We start from the raw sequence: 22,816 nt of genomic DNA on the forward strand, positions 1-22,816 counted from the left end.
GGGGGGAAGGGAGGGGGCGGAGTGGGTGGTAAGGGAGGGGGTGGGGGCAGGGGGGAGAAATGAACCAAGCCTTGTATGCACATATGAATAATAAAAGAAAAATGAAAAAAAAAAAGTTGTCTTACCTTAGGTGTTGTTTTACCCACATATATTAAGAAATATTTTTGATTTCTGTATAGTGGACATCTTATTTGTATGTTCTAATCTAATGGAGGTAAGTAAGAGACAAGTCTCTCTCTGCTAGCATTTAACTTCACATATTTTGGATATATCTGCCATCTTTTTCCTTGCAAGGACACACAAGATAACCATTATCATTCATTCGTTAATTGAAAAACTTTTCTTTCTAAAGTAGTAACATTTATTTTAGAAATCCATTTTCAGTAGTACCAATCCATGGTACTAGTTTATTAAATCTTACTCAGACCCAACTCACCAATATTTTGATCATCCTATAACTGCCATTGCTGTACTCATTTTTAAAATAATTCTGTATGAGTCATCGTACAGTGATTTTTAGAAATATTTTATTATGATTATTAACACATATTGTGAAAATTATTAACACATATTGTGAAAATTAATGGGATTCACAACATTCATGTTTCTGTACATGCATATATCCTGCATCATTAATCCTGTCCATTCAACATCATTCTTTTGTCCCTGTCTCCTCTTCCCCCACAAAAAAGAAAACATGATACTTGTCCATCTGGGTCTAGCTTATTTTTTTAACAAAATGTCCTTAAGTCTGGTCTGTTTTCCTGCAAGTGAAATGATGTCATTCTTCATTGTGGCTAAATAACATTCCATTGTGTACATATACCATATTTTCTTTATCCACTCATTTCTTGATGGCTACCAGGCTTATTCCATACCATGGCTATTGTGAATAGTGCCACAGTAAGCATGGGTATTCAGGTATCTCTTTTGCATGCTGACTTCATTTCCTTCAGCACTATCTATACCCAGTAGTGGGATACCAGGAGCATATAATAGTTTCACTTTCCGTTATTTGAGGGCCCTCCATGCTGTTTTCCATAGCGGTAGTATTAATTTGCATTCCCATCAGCATTTTGTATGGGTTCCCTTTTCTCCATATCCTCATTAACATTTGTTTTATTTTTATAGTAGCCATTGTAATGCTGGGGACACCCTCCTCAGTGCCCTAGCCCTGCTTAGAGAAGATAAGAAGGAAGGTTATTTTTATGCAGTTATAGGCAGACTGTGTCCATCCACATATCCAACTATATTTTTATACAAGCTTGATTCCACCAAAAAGGGCAGTTAAAATATTGCTAAATAGCAAACAAATCAACAAAACTGTTTAAGCCCCTTTAAAAAGTACTATGATAGGCATTGTATTGGAGTACAAAAAATATGAACATGTAGATCATTGTCTGACTTCAAGAAACTTACAGTATAAGTAACCAAAGGAAAAAAAATATTAGCAAAGCACCAACATAAGAAACAAATATCAATTTAATTAAATACAAGTACTTGATTGAGTGAGTGGTTGAAATAATAAATGCTATACAAGAGTAGAAAAAGGATAGATGGCCATGAGCTATCCTGGTCTCCAAGGTCAATTGAAGAAAATGGATTTGAGCAGGATCCTAAAGCATTGGTGAGATTTATATCCTTTGGCCAAAGCAGAAAGAGTGGCCCTGCAAGGGCAAAAGTGAATGTAGAGAACATTGGATATGATGATGATAGTAGTTAACTTTTATTGAATACTTAAGGATTCCTGTAATATCACTTAATATTCACTAAAGCATCTAAAATATGTCAATGAAACAACATAGAGAATGGATGTTGATGACAGACTTGTAGGAAATGAGGACGATCCATATGGGAAAAGTCAACAATAACCCTAGTCTTCAAGCCTGGGTAACTGGAAGAACTGGAATATTTAACTAAAACACGAATCTTGACAGAGCTGATATGAAGAGACAAAAAGAAGTTATTTATGATGGCTTTTTTCATTAATTTAAACAGATGATTTAGAAGGACATATTCTGTTTTGGGGTCTTGGAATCTGGCACCTCATTTGGTACTAAAAACAAGATACCTTTCTCTTCTCACGAAGAATATGAAACTACTTGTCTTGACTGACTACTCAACCAAGAAGAATGATTTCCTTAATATTGAAAATTGAAGGAGGGATGAACTAAATCCTAAAATAAGTGAGGCCAGAGTCAAGGGGAATGAGCCCTACTTAAGTGGGGTGTGTACCAAGGCCCCTGCCAGTTAAAACTCATGACACCTTCACAAATGTAACAAAACAAAATGCAAGAACATGCAGGTGGTATTGTTGAAATCAATGGAGTAGTATTTTGGGAAGGCTAAATAGCAGGGGAATTTCCAGAGGGCTTCTAGATTACCAATTCCATTTGATATGACTTTTAAAAATAAAGTAAAAGAATAAACTCTGGAACACACTAATGTCAGATTTTTGTTATTCACCAGAAACATGTCTGTCCTTGTAAATTGGCAAACCTATGTTTGATACCTATGCTGCTTAAGACCCCATCCCAAGAATATTTTAGGGATTGCAAATTTTTTATGATATGAACTCTATTTAACCTTCCTGATGACAGAATTAGTATGCAATGTAATGTAAGTTGGTATTTGATATGAGACACAGGAAAGAGACAGAAGAGGTGATATTTTCTTCAGAACAGATGTGGTAACATTGATGTGTGGGCATCTGGAAAAGTATGTTTAGAAGGTCACCATGGAGCTGAGGCTCCGAGAGGTGAGGTGATTCCATTTTAAAAGATAAACACAGAGTAAAGGGAACTATCAAAATAAAGCTACACAGGCAGTATAAAATGCATCAAGCTCATGCATGGGAAAATACAATTGTCTGAAGCACATTTGTATTCCAGGAAGCCTGGGGAATGTAGCTGGAAATGTTAGCTGCAATTTTATTGGACGTGGTCTTATAAGGAAAGTGAAGTGTGGTAGTGCAGTGGGAAAGCAGATTCTGAGGACTGGAGTCTCAGTCTCTTTCTGAACTCATTCACTTGTTCTTGAGAATCATTTGTTCTCTTTGGGATGTTTGCTTCTTCCCTACAAAATGATGGGGCCTAATTTGAGACCATTGTGTTACCTCACAGTAATTCTCAGCTTAAGGGGAAATCACCAAGTCATTAGCAGAATACCAGATAAAGTAATTGCTTTGAGTTTGAAAACCATATTCCATAAAAAAATTCTTATGTCTTTAAAGAGAAGAATTATGCACAGCTAGGGGAGATGCCTATATTATGAAAATTAAAAACTCCCATGGGATTGAATCTTTATATCCCAGCTCAAACTCATTCTGATATATCTTGTTTATGATGTCATATGTTATGTTTTTGTTTTTCTCCTTTTTTTCAGAGCACGTGCAGTTAAAGTCATTCAAGTTAATATGTAGGATGCAGGAACATGGAAACCAAAGTCCTTTATCTAGAAACTTCAGTCAAAGAGCTCCCTTGAAATAACTTTGAAAACTCCCAACTTCTACTTTGGCTATGAAAAGCAGTCTAAAGGCAGTTAGTTTTCTCAGGGGATCAAATGTCAAGTATTATGGTTACTAGCACACAGGGGAAAAAAGAACCACAGTCATAAAAAGAGTAGCAATTAAATGTTTTTTAAATGTTTTGGGTATATTGAAACTGGAAACAATGAAGGTAGGGCTTCATATTAGTTTTGTTTATACAGATACCCTTTACCATAGGTCACCACTCTTCACTGTTTTTCTATTAAACTGACAATCAAACAGGTTAATGCTAGCCATCTAGAAAATAATCTTGAATGTGTCCTGAATCAACCAACAGTTGAGTTAGTTTAACTGTATAGATTAACAATTGAAGAAGCAAACAAAATAGGTCTTTTTCTACCAGGGACAAAAACTGTCTGCTTTCTGTATCATGCTGGAAAAGTCAGATCAACTGAACATTATATATCCTGTTCATGAATTGATGTCTCATTTTAGATCAATCTGTATCATGAACCTTCAGCTCTTCCTATGTGATCAAAATTATTCTTGAAAATGAAGTACTTTACATATTTTATGATATGAATATGTCTTTTTAAATAATCAGATAAAGCTTCATGTTCTTCACTAAAATTTCCAAAATGTTTAGTGTATAATAAATTGTCTCTTCTTTAGGTTTCTTAAGGCATTAGTTTCATCACTCTTTGCAAAAGTGGGTTCATGTTTGTGAACTTTAACTTCTAGGTAAAGAATATTTATTAATTGGTTTCTAGCTAGGATTTAAGGCAGAAAAATTCAAACATATTTTTCTTAGTTTACAGTGATTTAGAAAATCCAACATTGATTAGCTCAGTGTTTAGGAAAAGCAACCATGACAATTAGTCCATTTTTCTGGATCACTTCCCCCTGCATTTGAGCAATTTGGTATAACACATGGAGGTGTGGGGGAGGAGGTAATTTTAAATAAGCTCTTATTATACCCAGAGGACACTTTTAAAACTTGAGAAAAGAGCAAAATATTCGTGTATATTGGGGATACTACACAAATTTTTTGTGTAGATGGCTAGGAAGAAATATTATTTACAAGCCACATGATCTCTGTTACACTACTCACCTGTACCATTGTAACTAAAAGCAGTCATAGCCAATTCCTCAATAAGCAAGTATCACTGTGTTCCAATGTTACCTGGGTACATAAGATTTGGCATTTGACTAATAATTTGTAAGGAATTTGTCCAAATCCATAATAAGGGAACTAGACCATTTTGCCAACCCTCATTAGGGTTAACAAATATGACTGAAAGTGAATTCTGAGGAGCTTTCATCCTGTAAGGTGCTCATAAATGAAAAAAGAACTTCTGGTCAAGTAAATTTGATAAACACTATACAGAATTCCGCTCTCCTCTTAGACATGTAAATTCATGTCACCTTTTTAAAAGCTATGAGAAGGTTTGCAATAAGGTAACAGATCTACCTTAATTAAGAGTTCCTCAAAATAGATGTAACCTTGGAATTCTTTTTACATACCAACCTTGTAACAGATCTAGAAGTCTCCAAAATGGCAATAAGAATATCTGAATAGGTTATCATATGCATACCATTATTGAAATGTTTAGAATCCCCAGATCAACTCACAAACTCTTGTCCACAAAAGTAAACAATATACTAACCTGTTCATAGTTGTAAGTAATGTTCTGATAAGTCCTTTCTTAGCTTCTACCCCTATTAGTTCCTGCTGACAATTTGAGCTATTGGACTTGCTCTTGTTTTTACTCAGTAATTAGATACATCATAGTTTAAAACAGTTCAGCATATATTGATATGTGCACACTGCCACAGACTGATGAATGAGACATACTTTGTCTCTCCCATCAGGGCATTTATAATAAACAAGAGGGAATAAAGTCACAAGTTACAATGCTATAGGAGAAGAGATCTAATAAGGGATACTCTGGATGCTGTCAAAGCACATGTGAGAAGTACTAAACTATTAATACGAGTTCAGAGAAAGCTCCTTGCAAAAGTTAATCTAAGCTACAAATTTGACACTAGGCACAGAGGAACAGAGACAGATGAGTAGCAGGTACAAAGATCACTAGACAAGATTAGCAAGTGTTTCCAGTTAAATCTAGATTTACAACTCAGAAATGAGTGGGGGGGGTTCCGGTAAGAGCGTTTCTCCTGGCTTAATAAAAGTATGTCAGTTAGAAAGTTGGGAGAAGCATGGAGAATGGACCATGTGGGTCCAGGCTGCATGGATCAGGGTCTCTCTCATTTTGCTTTTTTTTTTTCTGAGTTTTCATCTTTTTATTTTATACATCATATCATTTCCTTCTCAGTCTTTTTTTATTCTGATAAAATATACATATACATAGCATTTTAAGTATGCAATTCTTTTTATTTTATTTATTTTAAAATTTTTATTAGCATATAATAGTTGTACAGGGGGATACATTGTGATATTTATATATATGCTTACCATATACCTTTGTTAGATTTACCTCTCCGTCATTCTTCCTCGTTCTCCTTCTGCCCCTTCTTGGAACAATTTCAACAGTTTTCATTCCTGTATTTTCATATATGAATACAAAATATATCCACCATATTCACCCTCACTCACTGACTCTTTTTAAGCTGTCATAAAGCTTTCCCAGGGAATGTATCAGTGGTGAGCCATTACTCCATGTTCTTTCCTCAGACAAGTGCTGTGTGGTAGGTCTCCTAAATTATGATACAAAACTCAGAGTCAGGTTATATTTTTCCCTATGATCATCTGATTACAACAAAAAGCATTAAACTGCCCTTTCATTTGAGGACATTGCAAACATCGTAAAGAGTAAATAATAAAAAATGTTTTTAAAAAATTCAAGGCAAGCTTTATTGTGTATCTATGCTATGACAGCATTTAGTACCAAGAGGCCAGCCTGATGGCTCTATATGAAGGAAACAGTTGACTGTGGAGGCAAACCTGGGAATTTTCCTTGGCAAGAGCAATTAGAAAAGCCTTCCCTTAGGTCTGTTTTAAGACTATAGAACTGCTGGACATATAAATATACTCGTGTATAATTACACACACTGCATGTCCTTGTGCACCTGCACTGTTTATTTACAAATACGTAAGATATTTCTGGAAGTTATCTTCAATTACAGTGCAGCATAATGTGTTCGCTAGATAACAGTATATGAAATATGTCCTCCATATGCAGTCTAGCACACTGAAAAACAAAAGGATATGAATGTTTTATTTTAAATTTCTTCATTCTACAGAACTGTATAAATTCACTGTATTAATATCTGGGCCTTGGGATATTTTAAAGACACATACATATATATGTATACACAAACATTATTTAGTATAAATAATTTAATTATATATGGCTATAATATCTATTGTAGATATATACATAGCATTTACAAATGTGGTTGAATGAATGGGTGGTGATTTTCCCATTGCTTCTGCATATTAGGACATAAAATGATTGGGCAAAGAAAAGAAACTATGATTTCTTTATTCTGCCTGTATTCAGGCTATGTGAGGAGGAATGTCTGCCCAGTGTTGCTTAGAAATGTAATTTCTAGGATCCACATTTATGGAAGTAAGGAGTTTTTAATTAGTAACCATTGTGGTTGTGGCTGAGAATTGGATATTAAAAAAAAGATAAGACAAAACCATAGGTAAGTTTTGGGGTTTAGACAAAACAGGTGGTGTCTTTGAATACATGCTATCATCAACAATAAGGAAGTAATGCATTTCTCATCCAATCTTTATTCTGGGTTTTCTTTGTAATTTTTTTTATTCTTATATGGGGGTACATTGTGACATTTACTGAAGTTCTCATAATATATCATATTTGAATTCACCCCCTCTATCATTCATTCTTCTTTACCCTCCTCTGCCCATTCCTGGAACACTTTCAGCAGGTCTCATTTTTCTATTTTGATACATGAGTAGATAATATTTCTACTGTATTCATGCTCCTACACCCCTTCCCTACATCTTTGCCCCTCCCACTGGTGCCAACCCCCAGACAGGGTCTTTTTTACCTTCCTGTTCTCTGATTTTGGAAAAAAAAAGACATTTTTGTTTGTATAAGAGAGCTATTTCAGAGCGTTTCATTGTGACATTTCCATGCATATATGTATCATAAACCGAATTGGTTCATCCCCTCTATTTTTCTCCTTTCTTCCTTAGTCCCCTTCTTATGATTATTTCAACAGGTTTAAAAATTCTATATTCATTCTTGTATAGGAAGTACATCAACTGTGTTCACATTCTTAACTTCTTCTTTTACCCTCCCTTTCCTGTTAGTGACCTTACCTTAGCATTACCTCTTTTTCATAATATTGCTTGTATTTGCTTATATTCCACATATGAGCGAAAACATATGGTCTTTAGCTTTCTGAACCTGGCTAGCTTCACTTAAGATGATATCCTCTAGTTCCATCCATTTACCTGCAAGCAAAAAAATTTCATTCTTTTTTATGGCTGAATAAAATTCCATTGTATATAAATTGCACATTTTCTTAATCCATTCATCAGTTGTGGGGCATCTTGACTGTTTCCATAGCTTAGCTATTGTGATAATGCTGCAATATACATGGGTATGCAGGTGTCTTTATTGTAATCTAACTTACATTCCTTCAGCTACATTCCTAGGAGTGTTTCTGAACATGCTCGCCAGGACACCCAGACTCCTTCCCTAACTGCGTGAATGCAGGAGCGTGCAGAATCTCTTGGGAAAGATTGATGCCACAGCTTGGAAGTGACACAAATCTGTCATTACAGGTTGATGCTTTTGTGTCAGCACTGCCAGCAGCCCCACAGGAGGGCTTACAGTGATTCAAGAATATAGTGAAAATATGCACTTGAGTATTCTTTTCTAGTTAGTAAAAATGTTTCTTCTTTTTTGGTGCAATTCTTAGAAGACTATTTCATTGTATTCATGCAGGTTATCCTTTTCGCTGTATCAAGGTTACTGTTTCCCAAGAGATTTTGTTATTGTTGTTTTCCCTCTAACAGAGGTTCCATAAGTTAATTTAAGAAACACTTTGAGCCTGAAATAAGAAGTTAGGAAGTCCAGTGAGAACTTTCATATGTCTGCAGTTATGTAAATGCATGCACCAAAGGGCATATTTTACCAAGCTTTTTTTCTATTCCTGAAAGTACTTTTCTAAAACTTGCAGCCAAGATGAAGTAAGTAAGGGGCTGGTAGGTATAATAAAATAAAAACTTGAACTGTGTATAGGCATGTGCCTGTAAAAGAATCATGGACTTGAATTTCCCTGATATAGTGTCACTTATTTAGGTTTTTCTTTCCTTTTTCTTTGTCAGAGCTCTTAAACACAATCCATTTCAAAACTGGAGTTATTATAAGTTTTAATTCTATTCTCAAAAATGTTTTTGTAGGTATGTTAACTGTTTTCTCAGCTTCTAAAGATAACTAAAGTTACTACAGTTCTACAAATAACATTCCAGACCGCTAATTTAAGGATGAGCTTGATGTCAGAAAAATATTGCCTTTATCCCTATTTTCATATTTGAACTTTGTTAAATAAAGCTCACATTTCATTGCAAAGAGATAGAACTGGTAGCAAATTAGAAATTTGGGGGGAAACTTGTATGGTATAGTTTAGCATACAAGTACAGAATTTTGTTTTTTTGCTACATTAATATTAACAGGGTCAAATGGTTTCTTCTCATACCTTCGTTTGACTATCTACCAGTCTAATCTTAATTAAATTGCAATGAAGTAACAGTACCAACAATAATGATTACATCTTGGAAATTCAAACATTTGTAGTTTCATAGAATTTTTCCTCTGACCATCTTGTTTTCTGTGGACCAACCTGTGAAAACCTTGAACATTTTCTGGAAATAGTGTTGCAAACCACAAAACAACACCTAACCGTGACATGACGTGTGTACATCTCTATCAAGCATGGTAACTCCACTTGAGTAAGAGCAATAGCAACAGAGGGATTAAAAGTCTGATTCTCAGTCTAGGAAATTGATATGTACCTACCATTGGCATCATTTTGAAATAATTATAGACTTGTAAGAAATGGTACAGAGTTCCCATATCTCCTTGAACTGGTTCTCCTAAAGTAATATCATTTATGACTGTGGTAATCAAAACTCCAAAATTACTATTAGTACAGTACTGGAAACTAAGCAACAACTCTTATTTGAATTTTCCAGATTTGCTGCTAATGTCCAGTTTCTTTTAGAATTCAATCCAGAATGTCATTGTTCATAGCTTTCCTTTGTCTTTATTCTCCTGCAGTTTCTAACAGTTCCTGAGGCTTTCCTTGCCTTTTGCTCTCTTGGTACTTGAAAATCACTAGTTATTGATGCTGGGGACTATCACCCAGTTGTCTAAAGCATTCTTATAATCTCATTGAGGTCATTCAGTGCTGACGAGGTAACAGAAGAGCACTGTGTGCCTCTCACAGTGCCTTTGATAAAGGGTACATGAATTCAGTATGTCCTAATACTGGTGAGGCCAACCTTGACCATTTGCTTAGAATGGAGTTGGCTGACTTTTTCCATTGTAAAATTTGTATTAGCCATTGGCATTACCTTTAAACAAAGACACCTGTATTTCTTCTTATTTATTTAGTTTTTCTATTTCTTTCTTTCTTTATTTTATTATTGCTCTACTGGGGGTACATTGTTACATTTACAAAAGTTCTTATATCATAGTTGAATTCACTTCCTCCATCATTCTCCTTTTTCCCTCCTCCCACCATTCCTGGAATAGTTTCAACAGGTCTCATTTTTTTCTATTTACATACAAGTGTACATAATATTTCAACTACACTCACCTTGCTACACCCTTTTCTTCTACCCTCTGTCCTCCCATTGGTAACAGTTTTCCTTTTAGTAGCCATACTGGGGTTTAAACTGAGGCTCTCACACTTGCTAGGCAGATACTCTATCACTTGAATCATGCCCCAGCCTGTTTTGCTATAGTTATTTTTCAGACAGGATCTCATGTGTTTGCTCTGAGACAGCCTTGGACTATGATCCTCCTGCCTATGCCTCCCATGTAATTGAGATTATAGCTGTGCATCACCACATCCAGCTTATTTATTGAGACAGGGGTCTTGCTAATTTTCTCTATTTCCTTTTTTTTTTTTTGCCCAGACTGACTTGAAACTGTGATCCTCCTGATCTCTGCCTCTTGAATAGCTAGGATTACTGGTGTGTTCCATCATACCTGGCCCCTCACCACACTCTTTAAGCCTCCATTCCCTGCCAAAAATTATTACATGGAAACTTAGTCCGCATCTCAACCAGAGAGTGGTAAGAATTGATACACTGTCCTTTGGAGGTTCTTTGGTAAAAGTCACTTTATTACTGGAAATGACTGTGGCATTTTAAATAAGATCATAAATAGCATGGTTAAAAGTGGATTGGCAGCATGTGCTTATTTCACACCCAGAACTACAGGGACATCTGTTATATATGTGATAGTCCAGGCCGGAAGTCTATCTTCTCTTTTCCCAGAACCAGATAATGTTTGCTCAATTTGGCCTAAGTCATCCTGATTAAGCTAACAATAGGTTTATTACTACCTATTTTAACTAATTGAGTTAACTGGATAGGTAACTACCCATTGATAACAATAATAAATGACTTTTTAAAAATCGTTACATGCATATTTTGTTATTCCTATAAAGTGGAAAAATTCCCTTGGCCTGCTAATAATTTTGGATCCAGATGCTATAATTCAGTGTCATTAATTTGTATCTGATGATAGAGTATGCCCCCAAGGCAGAGGAGGGCAACCTTTGCAAAGAGGTTTTCTGGCTTTCTGGTATATTTTTCTTTTTGAATGTCAGTACTATCTGTCCTGATGCAATACACAGAGAGCAAATTGACCGCTTACAGGTCTAGAAGTAAGCAAGGAGGCATGTTGAAGAAATGGAGGCTTTCATTCCTTCTGAGAACACCTTCATCCTTGACAGAAGAGAAAAATCATATACCTATTTCCTGAAATTGTTGGGAGCATTTGATAATCTGTGTATCTTTAAATACTGATACATAACAAGTACTCAAAAAATAAGAGTTTATCATTTTTACCATTTTGCTCATGATTCAGATTTTGGTGTGAAAGACAAGAAAATGGAGGGAAGGGCACTCCTAAATAGTTCTTTTTAATTTATAAAATGCCTCTGTGAGGGAGAATTTAATCAATTTGGGGTATAATATGAGTATATATGCAAATATCATAATGAAACCCCCTGTATAACTAACATATACTAACAAAATTGATTTTTGCAAAAATGAGGGACAGGAAAGTAAAACAGGTCCTGTTTGGATGTAGGTACCAGTGGGAGGGAAGGGCATAAAGAAAGGGTCAATGGAGGGCAAATATTGTAGATGCAGTTTGCATTCACATATGAAAATGTAACAATGAGTCCTGTTGAAAGTGTTCTATGAAGGAGGTTGTAGGGTAAGGGAGAAAGATGGAGGGGTGAATCTACTTAAGATATATTGTAAGCACATTTGTAAATGTCACAATATACTATTATACTGGTATACTATAATATACTAATATTTTTGTTAAAAAAGGAATCTCTCTAAAACTGTTCTATACCAAATAAAAACTCAATAAAATTTGTCAAGTCATATTGAAATACCCTAACATCTGCAATGTAGTCATGGATTAAGGGACCATGACACCAGGATGTGCTTTATAGGAATTTAAACTGTTCAAGAAAATGGAATCATAGGTGGATAAGCTGGCAAGGGTACCAGACTACAAGATCCAGGAGGACTCCATCTATGTCACTGTGATATCCAGTGCCTAGCATAGTCCCTGGCCTTGCAAACATTCAACAGGTGTTTTTGCCATGACCATTATAATATCATATTTAGCTCTGTAAATAATAGCATAGGATCCTGAATGCAGGACTCTTTTCCCCAGATAGTATGTGATGGGAGGCTGCATTTGCAGATCCCATATTATTGCTTAAATAAAGAGTAGGACAATTTCATGTTTCTGAACCTTACTTATTGTAAGACAGCAGCTTCTGAGTTTTTCCTAGGGAAGACAAAACTAATATTAAGATTGTGTCATTTTTGCATTAAGGTATTAACCCCTTGCATGAATATCTCATATATTTCCTCTATAAATTTTTGAAGTGGCAATGTCTCCACTTTATAGATGAGAGATCAGAAATAGCTTCTGTAGGTGGGTGCCAGTGATTCATGCCTATAATCCTGGCTAGTTGGGAAGGTAAGATTGGGAGGAAATCACATTTCCAGGCAAGCCTGGGCAAAAAAAAAAAAAAAAGTCAAGAGACTCCATCTCAACAGAAAAAAGTTTGGTCTGGTGTCATACAACTGTCATTCCAGCTATGCAGGAAGTATAAAATAGGAGGGCCATGGTCCAGGTTGCCTGGGCAAAAAGGGAGACCCTATCTCAAAAATGACCAGAGGAAAAAGAGCTGGAGTCAAGACTCAAGTGGTAGAGAGAGGCTGCCCAGCAAGTACAAAGATCTGAGTTCTAACTCCAGTACCACCAGCAGAAAACAACAACAAAAAAGGAATTTTTCTGAAACCATATACAACCTGGATATAAAAATCAAGATTTGAACTCAGGTCTTTCTCCAAAGACCAGGTATATTCTTGATTAACAATAATGCCTTTATCCCTTATATTTTATGCTCTATCCCTTAGAGTAATACATTTTATGGTTATTTATTCCTCCAGTTAGGATACAATAATCTCCAGGAGGGAAGCCCTGTTTTCTGCATTGCTTTCTCATACCTCATGTCAGCTACTAGAAGTCAGTTAATAATTTATGAGTAAAGGATGGAGTGTAGAGGTTTATTTAACCCCTTTATTGGTATAAACTATCATAATTTGCACTTTTATGTTGGTAAGCTTACTTCTGCTTCTGATGAAGTAGATACAGACTCTCTTTTAGGTTACTGGATATCTGATTTGGCTGTCTGAGCAATTGGCAAGCTGTGCATAGTGATGAATATACTAGTAAGTTTTACTTCCCCACCAAGTGCATCCAAGTAAAAGCCCTGAAAGTCACACGGTTCTTGCCTCTTTAAATCTGACACCTAATATATTAGGTAGTAGAGTGTTTTGTGCTTACCTTTAGCTCTTCTTTAGTTTAGGTGATTAAAAAATGCCTGTTGCTGTCTGTATGTGCAACATGCTTCATTAACAGTGATTTATTTGGGAATTTAGCAGAATTGGCACTGTGCAGCACACCAGTGGGCAGGAGGAAAACAAACGTGAGCTGGTTGCTAAGAAATCCTTCTTTCCTCTTCTGGTGGTAGGAGCCTAAGAGTGTTTGCAGGGTTTACTTCCAGACACCAAGAAAGCATGGCTAAGAGTACAGCTCTGGTCAGTGTCTTTGCTCCCGAGTCCCCTGCCTGCAATCTCCTCTAATGCTCAGGAGGGAATCCAAGGATGTCCCCCTTGGCATGTTATGGCCCTTGCATCTGAGGTCTCCCAGTGCCAGGTGCTCCATGGCTTGCCCATATTGCCTCCCAACAACTTTGCCTACTCACAGCCATGCTCAGATTTTTCTAGCAGAATCCAATTATAAAGGATTCTCATATCCTTTTCAACAATCCTGTGTCTTCACTATCACTTTACCAATGAGGAAAATGAGGCGAACAGAGGTTAAATACTTGCGCAAGGTCAATAGCTAAGTGGTGAAGCTGGGATTTAAACCTGGCTTGTGTGATTGTACAGCCAATGATTTCAACCACCAAAGGGAAGCAAAGGAATTTTTATTTTACTTACAATTTGTATTGATTTTGTCGTGTCTACTTGAAATGCTATGTTGAGACAATTCTTGGGCTGCCCTGGGGCTAAGCAAGAAAGAGTGCCTTAATCAATTAGCATTTGTTTCCATAGGAGAGAGTAGGAGAGGAGGTGCCAGGTGTTTTCTTGTCTTGAGCTATAATCTACTTTTGTTCTTGCTTTTCAAGTAGCCAGTTTGTAACAATATAAGGAAGGATGAAGCATCTGAAAAGCAGCCAAAATACAAGAAGAAAACATTGGATATTCTTCATATGCTACAATTGCTTGTTATTCTAATCATAAACCAACATATACCTACTCAGGAGAATTTTAAGAGTGGTTAAGTGTCCAGACGCTGAAATCAAGCTTTAATATTTTTGTTCTAAGACAGTTTCAGTTCAGGTTGGCTTCAACTTACAATCCTCCTGCTTCAGCCTTCCAAGTGTTGGTATAACAGGTGTGCCATCATACCTGGCTTTAGGATTTATTTTGGGTGGTGATTGAAATACTCTGCATTTTTGTGGTGACAATGATGTAGGACTGTTTACATTTTTGAAATCTCATCAAACTATACATAAAAAGGATGCATATATGTAAATATATACATGTATATGTATATATATATATATATATATATATATATATATATCTTTCACTAATCTTAGGGAGAAAAAAATCAGAGTTAATGTCCTGTTTCCATTACTTAATAATATTAACAAGGGGGCAATTTACTTAACCTATAAAATGAAAATAATATTATTGTCTACCTTGACGTGTTATTGGAGAGATTATATGACAAGAAATAATACAGAGACAACTACTAAATAATAAGTGCTCTGTAATTGATAGCTATTATTTATCATTTCCCAGTAATTTTGGATTATGTTCTAACATTATATTGTCTCCAACATTATTTAAAGATTAAATCACATATTCTTTGGTGCTGCTTATTTACTGTCTACATTGTAATGCGGACTTACCTACATGTAGGTTTCATATATAGAGAGAACTGTGGAGAAAATCACAGCTTGGAATACATGGATTTTCTGTTTTCAAACTAACAATGTAAGAAGTCTTGAACCATTCTGTTTGTTTTCCAACTGAATTGTTAAAGTGTTCAATATCTATATGTGCTAGGTAAATGACACTGATTAGAACTGATAGACTACAACTTGCATTTGAACTTATTGAAAGCATTCACTATGGCAAAGCATTTAGTATGAATTTGTGATATATACTTAGAAACCTAATCAAATAAAGAAGAAATTATTAACTCTAAGAAAAAAATAAGTACTACAAATGCATGGCTTACTTGAAAAATTATTGACAAAATCACATGATATAACTAAATTTGAAAAACAGAGTAAGGTGTATGTACACCTATCATTGGGAGTGATTATGCAAGAAGGATGCATTATTACCCATAAAAGATTCTAAAAATACAGAAGAGCACAAGTGTCAATAAATAGTAATATAAGCATTTCTTAAATATTAAAATACCAAAAAAAAAAGAATTTTTTACCCTCTAGGATATATTCCCCTCAGAGAAGAGGGAATAAATTGAGCTGTGCTCAGATATTACATTAATATAAACAAAAGTTAAGTAAAAATTTTAAAGTCAGTCTAGTAAGCCAATAACTTAGTGAAGGCTATAGAGAGTGAATAAGTATTTGTGACTCCAAATTAAATATCTTGTAACAGCATCATACAAAGAATTTCAAAGCAACGTATCTGAAACAACTTAGATGAATGTGGAACTAATAATCTAGGAAATTTTTTGAAGCCTCAAATGTCTCCAGGGATGACAAAGGCATTGTGACCATTCTTCATTTAACTAATTAAATATCTTTTGAATAACTAAACTTTCTCAGATAGAATGGTGTCATTCAAAGTTTCAGGAATCCTAATCAAGATTCTAGCTGGCCCTCTTTAATTGGTGAAGAAACTTATCTAGAAAGGAAATAATAGCGCTCAACCTGGAACCCACTTATTCTGAATTTTAATCCAGTGATATTTTGAAATACCACACTGTAACTATTGTTATTACTTCAGTTTTTAAAGATGGACTCTGGCTAGCCAACTATACAGATCCAAGAAAGTTTTGTGAGGAAAGAGTATATCAAGAAATTTGTTGTAAGTAAATACTTAAAACAACTTCAATATAATATTTTTCAAAATTAGTCTGTACAACTCTATTGGCTTTCAGACTGTATAAAAGAGACTCTTTAACTGAAATGATAAAATATTATATAATTACCTTTTATTGTAGAATATTTCTGCTGAATATAATCACTGTATTGTTGATTAGAATCACTGAAAGTGGCTTATACTGTTTTTCTAAAAGCCCTTAAAATGGAGTACAGGTATTTCATCATTCCTCGACATCATCTTTAATGTGGTCTTGGTAGAAAGAGTCGAAACTAGCCACTGGGTAGGTAAGTTGTACGTAAATAAGGAATCCTATCTTATATATCTACTTCATGGCCAAAAGGTGTGGCTTTCAAAATATATGACTCAGGCCCCTTATATATCCTCTTCTTTTGCATTGTTCACGTTCTTGCCATAAGCAATCCAGTGAGAGAAACTAAGCAGCACTCATTTTCTCACCATTCCTAGCACACTACTTACTGAAATTTCCAGTAAAGTAAGGAGAACATCACATATAAGAATGGAAATGCTTTTCATTCTATACAGAAGATAAACTTGATATAAAGAAGTTTCAGTATCCAAAAGAACTATTAGGCCAGCTACCAAATCCAGAGATGAATAGATTATCTTTACTGCTCCTTTGGTTTATAAGCTAACTTATATAGTCAGTCATCTGTTCTACCTAGCTAAGTTAATAGGGTCTTGTGGGCAGAGACCTTGACCTGTAACTCTTTGTATTTTGCATATAACCATTTGAATAATGGGCGCTCCATAAATATCTGTTGACTGATTGAACATTAAGAGTTGATTGCATGTCATCTTCCCTTTGAAATGATTGGCACATTGCTTTCTGAGAAAGCCTATTTTCTCTCTTGTTATCAGTTCTGTTCACTGCTTCTCCACCATTGTGATTGACTGTACCCCTCATTAGCTAATTGTAGAGTTAGAAGAGTCTCAACTATACAACTGGGAACCATGGATAACCTTTTTTAAATTCATGCTTTAAGAATAGCAGTGCTCTAAATAATAATTAGCAAGAAAACAAATGTCCATGTTGTTCTCACACTTGGGGAAGAGGAACTTACAGTCATGGGATCCAAAGAAGACTTCTAAATTAACATTAGTGAGATGTGGCCTTCTAGCAAAATCTCAGCTCCCAAATCTGTGCTATAATTTGCATTGTGAATATTACATGGATTTTGTACTTTTGCTTACTGACATGCAGCTTTCCCCTGTAGAAGGACAGCAAGAAAATCAGAGTTGGAGAGAAAAGAGCCATCATCAGTATGTTATGCCATACTTTAAAAGGCACATTGCTTCCAGAAAAAGATTCCCTGGCTTTTAGCAAAAAGTTCAGCCACTTGAAGTATGAAGGCATGAGTTTTAATGCAGGCTCTTTTGATTTCTACATGTTTTACGTTGGATACGTTCCAGAGCTTCTCATATTCTAATTTTGAAAGCTTTGATTTTACAAAGGATGGTGGGCCTAACCCCCAAGATGGCTCTGAAGAATTAAATAAGAAGTGAATATAAAAGCACAGAGTAGATTTACAAAAAATGTTAGTACATTTATTCTGTCATTTATATTATAACTATTTAGTGACTTCCTACTGTGACCATTCATTATTCTATATGTCTCTCAAATACCAAAGAAGAAAACAAAACTCCTTCACTCACAAAGCTAAAAATCAGTTTGGTTGGCTGCAAAGGCTTAGAAGGAGCTGAATTTGAATCTGAGTCTAAACTATAGCAATAATTACACATTTGCAAAGCATGTCCATTCATCATTAAAGCACACTTGGAAGGAAGATAAGGGCTTGTCCTGTGATCCCCAGCCTTACAGTCAAGCAGACATATTCACAGAGATTACGTGGTTTTCTCAAAACTAGGGAATTTGCGGCAAAACCAGAGAGAAAGAATTCAATTTGTTTTATTCCAAATTCCATGTATTCTCACTTTATCTTACTACTGTGATGCCTTGAAAAGTGTGTAGTAATGGGAGATGTAATTAACCTGTTAACCAGAGGAGAAAAGCAAGGAGGGAAAATAGATATTCTGTGCTTCTGGTGATTGGAGGGGAAATCAGATTTGTTCAGGTTGTTTCCCTGTTGACAGTCATCCCCACTCTCCTCTTGGCCTTCAGAATTAAGTCCAAAATCTTTAACACACCACTAAGATGAGTAGGGACCAGGCTTCTGTCTTAGCTTCTGCTCACTTTTCCCTCAGTCCCTGACTCTCAGCGGCTGACTGTGCTGTGCTGTGCTGCTGTTGACTAGGATAGCTACTGCATGCATTCCTGTGCTGTACCATGCTCAGAGCCTTTTGGGCACTGTCAATAATTCTTACAGTAAGCATGGAAGATATATATTATTGCAGTTATTTTTACAGAAGCACCACACAACCAGAGCTTGGTAGGTCCAGGATGAGAGCCCAAGTCTAATTTGGAGACTGTGCTTTTTATTGTCTTCCATCCTTATGACCTGAACATTCTCTAAGATCACAGCAAGTAGCTGTGAGGTTTGTTTTCCTTCATCACTCATTTAGAATGCTTTTTTGTCTCTATTTTTCATTCTTTATCACTGAATTCAAGCAGTCCTTTCTTGAAGCCCCGGCTCTACCTCACCTCCAGACTTAGTTCCATGATATTTTTTACTTCCTTAGCACCTTGTACTTAATAAATTTAGTACACACTTTGCACTGAATTTTAATTACTGTTTATTTGTCTCTCTCACCAAGAAAACTGTGAGCTCACTGAGGACAAGGCCCATGTCTCTTTTACCTCTTTACACTCAATACCTAGCACTGTCTCTATCAAGTAATGATAAATACTTTTATGTTGAGCTGAGCTATTTGGATACCAGCAGAATTTTAGTGTAGCAAAGTGCCAAAACACCTACATATATACGATCAGGCTCTACATATAGGTTCCTGGAAACCAGGGCTATTAATCTTTCACTGAATCATGTGTTTGTTTTCAGTTCTAGTTTACACTAAAGATTTCAGTATGAGTACTAGGATTAGAGTTGTAATGAAGATTTGGGGGAAGTTTTGTTCTGCGTAGGAATGTGCAAAAAAAAAATCTTGTGCAATTCTCAGTTGTTCATCTCCTTCATGCACAGAGAAAAGCAACCAGATTCTGTTTCATTGTGTGGTTTTCTTTAGGATTTACGAGTCTCTGTCTTGGGCAAGATCTCAAAGTTAGTGCTGAGTATACTACCTGAGCTTCAACTACCTTCCAATAAAGTAGAGAAAGCTTCAAGCTGCAGGGGAGATCTATTGCTGCCATAACTCTTGGCTCATCCCGCACCTTTCTTTCTGTCTCTGGCAGGAAAACAAAAATTATGAAACTTTGTATCCTGCACTACATTCCCAAAGGAGATTCATGAATCCTTAGCTCCCTTCAGAAAATCTGGTGCTTAAGTTACTCCTGCCCACTGAACAGATTACTGTCAAAGACCCCCTTATTTCTGATTAGTGTTGGTGAACCTTACGTACCTCAATGTAAATAAATGTCTATAGGGCTCTTGAATTTCTTCACCCTTAAAAATCTACAGCTTTTAATAGAGCAGGCAGCATAAATAGTATCATATCATGAACTAAATCTTTATCATGTAATTGGATACATTTCCTAAGCTAATTTTAATTGCTTTGAGAAACTGTTTAACATTGTAGATCAATCCTAAAATCAGAGATGACATTACCCTTGCAAAATTAATTATTAATACCCTGATCATTTGCTTAAGACATTAATAGTTTTCATTGATCAGCACATCCTGTTTATCTAAAATGGCCTAATCACATGCATATCAGAAGAGTAGCTGAACACATCCAATTAGAGACGCCATCCACTCTCAGCCAGCCACATCAGCAGATCAGAAGCTAAGGGTCCCTTTTGTCTTCATAATATATTAAGTCTTACTTTATTTGAAACCAAGCTATTCAAGAGAATAAAAGGAAGGTGAGTTCTCCAATGATGCCACTTTACTTTCTGTGGGCTTCCTGGTAGAAACAAAGGCGTTCAGTGACCATGTGGTATAAATTAACACGAATAGCCCTGAACTAAACTAATTTGTATTAGTCCATGTTTTCGTATAAGCCTGTGTTTGCTCAGTGTTTTTCTCAAAAGAAATAGTGGCATGAGAAGCCCCAAGTATTATCAGCTTGAATATATTGGCACTCCCACAATGTGTTACATATATGAAAAAAAATCCTGTTTCACACCATAAAAATATATACAATTTTTATCACTTAAAAATCAATATTAATTATTTTAAAAATAATAGCTAAAATGTATTAAGACTGGTTAGCAATATCAGGCAACATATGGTACTCTGTAGTTTTTCAAAGGGGTTTCATTTATGTAAGCAGGAAGCTTTCCTCAAAACAACCTTTAGAAGGAGGCAGGGCAGGCGTAGCATAACTAAAATCATATAACTACTTACTAGTTGCAAATAGAATACCAGTATCCTGACTCCCTAGGGTGCTTGTTTGTTTGTTTTGCTCATTCGATGAACTGATAGGCACCTTGCAGACCCAAAGGGGAGCTCATCTCTTTAATGAAGACTTCCAGCCAGAAAATCTCTTCTTTCTCCCCCAACCTGGAGTATGAGATCCTAGAGGATAGAGATGGTATCTTGTTCACTTGGGTGGATCTCTTGTATCTGGCAAGAAGCAGGATTCCCATATGTGCACCATGAATGGCTGAGTGCAGGGTGAATAAGAGAATAGGTGGAAGAGAAGAAGCATAGGGAGAGTTCTGTCAACTAAGGTTGTGTTGCAACCCTTCACCACGAGGATGCAATTTGGTTTTGTTTGGGTCACGTGGTATATAAAAAAATATTTTAAGCTGATTTCTAAAATTTAAAACTTGGGAGAGTTTCAAAATGCACTTGGAAATATCTAACTTCCCTTTGAAAAGTTGGGGGTGCTCCTGCAGCACTGGGTCTATGCCCCACATGTCCTTCTGCTTTAGCTGAACAGCACCTGGCAGGGTAATGGCAGCCAGGATCTGTCTGGGTTCTCCAGGATACTGGGGTCAGCCTACTTGTCTTACTTATTTTGTTATGTTCTGTGTAGCTTTTAGTATACAGAGCAAGTAGCCTGTCTTTATTAGAGAATTCTGCTTTAAACCTCCTGAATAATGGAAGGACTGCTGTTTTATTGGTCCGGGTTACTCTATATGAACCCAGTTGGTACAATTTCTCTCAGTAGACATTGGAATTGTATATTACAGTTGCATTTTGTATTAGCCTATTTTTCTTGTCTGTAATGAAATACCTGAGGCAGCCTACTTAAACAGAAAAAACTTTTGTTTAGCTAGGAGTTTTGGAGGCTGAAAGTCAAGAGCATTGTGTGGACTCTGGCCAGAGCCCCATAGTGAATTGCAGGATCACATCATCAGACAGGAACCAGAGAGTGTGTCAAGAATTCAGCTTTCTCTTTTGAAAATTCACTGTCATAAAAGCTCCTGGGTCCCATGAGAGCTATCTTAATCTCTTCCAAGGTCAACTCCTTCAATGTTATAATCACCTCCCACTAGACACTGGATCTTAAAGGCATCACTACACTGGGGACCGACCTTCAGTTGATTGAGTAGTCACAGTTTCTACACACATAATTCTACTCCAAAAGCTAGGAATTCCACTGTAAGGTCCACCAAAGCTAACCCTCTTAATCTTGTTCTGTGACAGTCCTTCTGTATTTACTTTTTATTATTGATTGGAAAATAAGAACAAGAGCCAGATCCTAAGGAAGAGGGAAGGGCCTTGTGTAAACCGTAGTCTGTTCCCTTGCCTCAGGCTGGTTCATGACTGATCAGGAGTTGTTTTGTCTTCATTTTTGCCACAGGGACATACCAGCTCTGATCCCTGCTCAAGTATTATCTGGAAGAAAGATTATGACGCTAGCCAGTTCTGGTGGTACAGTCCTATAATCCTAGCACATGTGAGGCTTAGGTAGGAGCAATATGAGTTCCAGATAAGCTTGGGCTACACAGGGAATTCGAGCCCAGCCTGGCTGATATGGTGAGACCCTGTCTCCAATTAAAAAAAAAAAAAAGGAGACATATTTACCATACTTCATTCTTCTTTAATTCTTCAATAATATTTTTCCACAAGTGAATTTTATTTATATTCAAGTGAAGATAAATTTGCAGAGCCCAAAAGGCAAAGTATTCCCAAATCTCATTGTAATGTCTCTTCTTTCCCACAGATTAAAGGTTGTACAAAACTTAAAAGAAGCAGCAATTCTATTCACTTGTTATTGGACTTGAAACTCCTTTGACCTCGGAAACTGAAGATGAGGTTGCCATGGGAACTACTGGTTCTGCAATCATTCGTGTTGTGCCTTGCAGGTAGAGTGTCATTTCAAAACTTTTTGATTTAAAAATGCCACTGTATTTCACACTA

At 36.1% G+C, this 22,816-nt stretch overlaps 1 protein-coding gene across 10 annotated transcripts in view; it reads left to right on the plus strand.

The window, feature by feature from the left end:
* Cntn4 (contactin 4) overlaps positions 1-22,816 on the plus strand; it is a 905,834-nt gene that overhangs the window by 419,769 nt on the left and 463,249 nt on the right. For all 10 annotated transcript variants that reach the window (XM_074044274.1, XM_074044268.1, XM_074044270.1 and 7 more), the window contains one exon: positions 22,620-22,761. In XM_074044274.1, the coding sequence (XP_073900375.1) occupies positions 22,707-22,761 (55 nt within the window). In that variant the 5' untranslated portion in view covers positions 22,620-22,706. The remainder of the gene's footprint in view (positions 1-22,619; positions 22,762-22,816) is intronic.

This window comes from Castor canadensis, chromosome 10 (genome assembly GCF_047511655.1).
Source record: "Castor canadensis chromosome 10, mCasCan1.hap1v2, whole genome shotgun sequence".
Taxonomy (NCBI): Eukaryota; Metazoa; Chordata; class Mammalia; order Rodentia; family Castoridae; genus Castor; species Castor canadensis.